Below are 6,150 nucleotides of genomic sequence, written 5' to 3'. Positions count from 1 at the left end.
TTTACATTTCATAGGATGATCCCAACTCTCTCATTCACAGAGGTTTTGATAATATGCAGTTCCTCTAGTGCGTGGCCCATCAATGAGCATCTACGGAGGTTTCCATAAAAAGAATGAAAGGCTGATCTCGAACAGGGAGAGTGTCTCGCCCATGAATCAGCCTTTCACTGTTCTGCAAAGGGCTGAGATTAATCTCACTAAAAATCATGCTTTTTAATATCCGCACTCTAATATGCAAATTAGCTGTTATAATATTCATGAAAAAGAAAAAGATTTCCAAAGGGGAAATGTTATCAGCACTACTGTATTTTGATGAGGGCAATCCTCACTTTATTAAAAGTAAGGCATTGCCCGCACCATATGATGATCCAAACCGTCCATTGACCTAAAAATTATTTCCATAGGTTGATAATACCTTACTTTTAATAAAGTGAGGAGTGTCCTCATCAAAATATAGTAGTGCTGATAATATCATAACCTACCATTTGCAGATAAGGGTTGACTAACCCCTTTTTCTTCGTGCTCCCTCTCCTTCTTGAACCATCTTTTTCTTTGTGCTCCCTCTCCTTCTTCTCCTCTCCTTCTTCAATCATCCTACCGTTCTTGATAATGGCAGGAGAACTTGTTTCGATGTTGCTGGGAAATTTGAGCTCAATGTTGCAGCAAGAGGTAGGCTTGTTGTTAGGCGTCAAGGATGAAATCAAGAAGGTTTTCAGCATGTTCAGAGCCATTCGAGCTGTGCTTCATGATGCAGAGAATCGTCAAATAAAAGAAGAGTTCATCAGAGAATGGTTAGAAAAGCTCAGAAATGTAGCTTACGATATGGATGATGTACTAGATGAGTGGCATGCTGAAACTCTTAGATCACAAATTGAAGGAAGAAGCTTTGATAACGAAAATCATATTAGCAAGAAGGTACGCACCCAATTCTCCTCATCTCTTTCTTGTTTTAAGGAAGTTGGGTTTCGTGACAGAATAGCACATAGGATAAAGGAGATTAGGGAAAATTTAGAAGAGATTAAAGATGAGAAGGATACTTTCTATTTTAAAGAAGACGAGGGAAGAAGGGATGGAGGAAAAGAGATGAGCACAAGTTCGTTGATAGATGAATCAAAGATTTTTGGTAGGATTCCAGATAAAGAGAGAATAATAAGGTGGTTACTCACTCGTAGTTCGGCGAATGATTTAACTGTCATTTCCATAGTTGGAATGGCAGGAATTGGAAAGACGGCTCTTGCTCAGCTAGTCTACAATGATTCTAGAGTGAAGATACGCTTCCAAAAATCAATTTGGGTGAGTGTGTCTCCTACATTTGATGCAGGGGGAATTTGTAAGGCAATCATTGAAAGTAATGAGGGATATCCATATACTGATTTCAAAGAATTACATTCATGGAATTTCTTACATACACTTGCCAAGAAAACACTAGAAGGAAAGCGTTTTCTAATTGTGTTGGATGATGTGTGGAACGAAGATGAATCAAAGTGGGAGAAAATAAAGCTGGCTCTAAACGGCGGTCTGCGAGGAAGTAGGATTATTGTCACTACTCGTAACGAGAATGTTGCGAAAATAATGTCCTCAGCTCATATTCTGACTCATATTCATAATTTGGAGAGATTACCTGAAGATCACGGTTGGTCTTTGTTTAATTCAAGAGCTTTCTTAGAAATGAGACCGAGGGACGATCAATTGTATTTGGAGACAATCGGTAAAGAAATTGTAAGAAAATGTCAAGGGGTGCCTCTTGCCATAGAGGTTATAGGAAGAGCAATGCGTTCCAAGACTACAGAATCGGAATGGAAGCTTGTTGTGGAAAGTGAAATATGGGACTTACCTGAATTTGCAAATAGCATCTCACCCGCTCTTGTATTGAGCTATTACAATATGCCTTCACATTTGAAGCAATGCTTTGCATTTTGCTCTGTATTCCCCAAGAATCATCTAATTGAGAAAGATACATTAATCAAGTTATGGATGGCTCAAGGCTTCCTTCTTTTTGAAGGTAAAGAAGGGATTGAGAAGGTAGGGGAGAGATATTTTGATGATTTAGTGGGGAGATCGTTGTTTGATGATATTGTAACAGATGTTAATGGATTTGTAACCCATTGTCAAATGCGTGGAATTTTCCATGACTTGTGCCAATCTGTTGCAAGAGAGTGTTATACTGAACAGTGTCTGCCATTTGTTGGGAATTTGCAGAACTCAAGCGTTTGTGTCCGTCATTGTTCAATGAAAGAAACAATTCCCTTTCAATTACTAGAGGCCAAGAATTTGCGCACTCTCCTATATCTTGGATGGTCATTGGGTAATCAAGTTCCTGATGTTTTTTTCCACAATTTGAGTTGCCTAAGAGCATTAGATTTGAGTGGAAATGAAATCGAAAGATTACCAGATTCTTTGGGAAGTTTAAAGCATCTAAGATATCTCAACTTGTCTGCAACTGCATTACATGAGCTACCTGAAACCGTAAGTAATTTATGTCTTTTACAGACATTGAAACTTAACGAGTGTCATAGACTAGAAAAACTTCCACAAGGAATTGGGAAAATGATTAGTGTAAGACATCTTGAGATTGAAGGCACTATTAATCTGCACTTTTTACCACATGGAATAGGAAAACTAAGTTCTCTTAGAACAATCTCCAAGTTTATTGTGGGAAATGAAAGTGGCTGTAAGATTGAAGAACTAAAGGACCTTAACCTCATCCAGGGAAAGCTAAACATAACAAACTTGAGAAGCGTATTGAGTGCGGACGAGTCGAGTAAGGCAGAACTTGAAAAGAAGCAACACCTTCATGTTTTGATTTTAAATTGTATAGATGATAGGCGTAGGAATCTTGTGATGGGAAGAGATGAGATGGGGAGGATGGAGAGCGTGTTTGAAGCCCTTCGACCTCCACATACAAATTTAAAAGAATTGCAAATACTCGATTTCCCTGGCTCCAAGTTTCCGGTTTGGATAGGGGATCCTGTGTTCTCCAATCTAGTTGAGGTGGTCCTATTTCATTTCAAAGAGTGTTTACAAGTGCCATCACTTGGGAAACTACCATCACTCAAAATCCTCACTGTAGGCTATATGCAAGAGGTGAAATCCATAGATTGTGGTGGTGTGAATGGAGCATTCCCAAAGTTGGAAAAGCTCAGATTTCAGAGCATGACTGAATGGGCAGAGTGGAAGTTGAATGTGGAAGAGGGAGAGATGGCATGTCTATTAGACTTGAAGATTATTTTTTGTCCAGTACTGAAGGTGCTTCCTTACCCCCTGCCCTATACACTTAGGAAGCTGGAAATAGATTTTTGTGCTCAATTGATCTGTCCACCGTATCTTCCCCCACATCTTGAGGAGCTGAACGCATCTCACAGTATCAACTTCTTCATAGAATTATCACCAAACCTCTCCAATGTCAAGCATTTGAAGATTCAAGATTTTCCCAATGGGTTGGGACAACTCAAAGAACTGAAGACTCTGGAAATCTTATCCCATTGTGATCTGACTAGTTCGTTTGACGGGTTTCAGCACCTCACCAAGCTTCTAGAATTGAGGATCCATTCATCATCAGATTTTAAAGCGAGGTTGGTAAAATATACCTTACAAGATTGGCACAAGATAGCACACATCCCCAATATCTATATCAACAACGAGAAGATACAGTGAGAGCTACAAGCCCAGATATGTTGGACAGGCGTGCAGGTATATATATATATAAAGAGAGAGAGAGAGAGAGAGAGAGAGAGAGAGAGAGAGAGAAGGATTGCTGCGCTCAAGCACAGAAACAGGGGCGTGGGGCCATTGGGGGGGTGGGTGTCCATTTGTGGGGCCAAAAATGGACAGATACTGTTTGTCCACAAATCTGTCCATTTTTGGCCCCACAAATGGACACCCTAAGGTGATCCAATGGAGCTGATTTTTGGTGGACACCCTACCTAGGGCTGCAACTCGAGCCGGGTTTTACCCGACCCGCATCGACCCGACCCGAAAATAGCCTGGGTTGGGTTCAGGTTTCATGGGTTTCGGGTCGAGCCGGGTTCAGCATTCAAAAGCCCGCATGAATCTCGGGTCGAGCCGGGTTTGAAGGAGACCGACCCGACCCGACCCGACCCGAGTTACATAAGTTATAGTATGTACATTTTTTTCTATTGTTAGTTAAAAGTTAAAAGTGAAAACCCACGCACCCACTGTTATTGTATGTGAGTGTAATTTCTGCTTCTATGAGTTGAGTTGATTCAAGTGTTTGATTTAGCATTGTTTGATTGTAATTACAACATTGTTTGATTACAGCATTGTTTGATTCAAGTGTAATGTGAGTGTAATTACATCATTGTTTGATTCAAGTGTAATGTGAGTGTAATTTCTGCTTCTATGAGTTGAGTTGCCTTGCCAAACAAGAATTTTCCTTAAAAAATTGCGTCAACGTGAAAAAACCCGACCCGACCCGAACCGACCCGAGATTTATCATGGGTAGGGCCGGGTTTGGGAATTGTGGGTTTTCCGAAAAAAAACTCGACCCGACCCGACCCGAGATATTTCTCGGGTAGGGTTGGGTTCTCCAAAACCCGACCCGCCCGACCCGAGTTGCAGCCCTAACCCTACCCATGAAAGGGCCCATCAAATGAATGCTTTGGATCCCACCCAAAATGTGGCCCCACCTTGTTTCTGTGCTCGAGCGCAGCTAAGCTTAGCTGCACTCGAGTGCATCAAATGCATGCTCATATATATATATATATATATATATATATATATATATATATATATATATATAGTTTTTATATGGTGCCCGACGGTCGAGTACTATCAAAATAGTACCACCCTTGATATTTGATCCAACAGCAGCCCACTTTTTAAGAGGCTGCTATCATTGCTTAGAAGACAGCTTTAACTTTTTGTTGATTATGACCACAAATCCACACACTATTTTGTTCTATTTGTTTACTTCTATTTTCCCAAAAAAAATTTAAAGGGACAAAGGTGGTAAAACAAAATTTTATGCCCAAAGAAACACCTTCCGTATTTGGATGGGGCATAAATATTTGTTCTGAGTGGGCTTTGATGTTAAGAATACTATTTAGTATTTACCAATCTTGTTTGCAGAGCCCTCTGTTTTTCACTAGAGAATTACTGAAAAAATCTTCCATGAGGTGGGGAATTATTGTTTAGCTATTGGATGATATCTATTTTGCTCTTTAATCATACGATATTAACCCAAGAACTAAAAAAGAAAAACGGTCAGTTGAGGAAGCAGAGTGAAAGCTTCCCAAGTGACTGCGAATGTGCATACCTTTCTCCCCATAATCAAAGCTTATAAAATTGGCACTAGCTTTCCTTGTTTACATATTTATAATTTTTGCCATCATTTATTGTTTTCTCAGTCTGTATTACCTCCATATACTTCTTGAGAAATTCAGTTTCAAAACTCCTTCAAATTATGTGACAGGAGGATGGCAATGAAATTGGAAAAAATGGTCCAAATATGAAGAAGAATATTTTTCAGTCTTGAGGGAAGAGTACGAGAAGAGGCATGAGGAAGAAACAATGGTGAGAGAGAGAGAGAGAGGAAGAAGAAGAAGAAGAAGAAGAATCGATCGGTCAGCCTGTCATGAAATATTGAACTGAGCATCTTCTATAAAGTATTTAAGGTTGTATCTATTAGATGTCATGCATGCAGTTTCGTTTACTGTAAGAACTAAGAACACATTGCTTTACTCATTTTAATTACTGATATGTTTTCTTTTTCTACCAACTGTTGAGCTTTTCTTTTATTATTCTCGGTTTGCCTACAGTGATAAAAATCCAAAAATTTTAAAATGAAAAATGAAAGTGAGGTATGAGATGATTCAGGGGGCGTTTGGATGTGCTGCTTTTGTTTTCAATAGAAGTTTCAAATTTACTGAAGCTTTAAAACATTGAGAAGTTTTCTTTTGAATAAGGTTTTACATTGTTGGGATGAAATTCTACATTTTCTAAGGATGCATATTTACCCCGATTGGATGACATCCCATATTTTCTAGGAAATAGAATTTGCAATGTTTGGCTTATGATTTCATGAACATTATCACTTTCCTTGCAACTATGCATCTTAGATTGCCTATGAGAACCATGAAAACTGTGATAATAACAATATGATCAATGGATGTTCCAAATAAGACTAGTTAG

General features: G+C 39.1%; 1 protein-coding gene across 2 annotated transcripts; it reads left to right on the top strand.

Annotated features, from left to right (window-relative positions):
- Nucleotides 1-481: 481 nt before the first annotated feature.
- Nucleotides 482-5,733, top strand: LOC143852575 (disease resistance protein RGA2-like). 2 transcript variants are annotated; one of them, XM_077362017.1, is made up of 2 exons: nt 482-3,572; nt 5,432-5,733. In XM_077362017.1, the coding sequence occupies exons 1-2, from the start codon at nt 610-612 to the stop codon at nt 5,469-5,471; spliced, it is 3,003 nt and encodes a 1,000-aa protein (XP_077218132.1). In that variant the 5' UTR covers nt 482-609; the 3' UTR covers nt 5,472-5,733. The 2 variants fall into 2 exon arrangements, with proteins under 2 accessions (XP_077218132.1, XP_077218131.1); XM_077362016.1 differs by having other exon boundaries at nt 482-3,690.
- Nucleotides 5,734-6,150: the final 417 nt, after the last annotated feature.

The sequence above is a fragment of the Tasmannia lanceolata genome, unplaced genomic scaffold (assembly GCF_043159265.1).
Source record: "Tasmannia lanceolata isolate RefF3 unplaced genomic scaffold, GAP_Taslan_0.1 ptg000019l, whole genome shotgun sequence".
Classification (NCBI taxonomy): domain Eukaryota; kingdom Viridiplantae; phylum Streptophyta; class Magnoliopsida; order Canellales; family Winteraceae; genus Tasmannia; species Tasmannia lanceolata.
The sequence above is the reverse complement of the archived record's forward strand: the minus strand, read 5'-3'. Positions and strand labels throughout refer to the sequence as shown.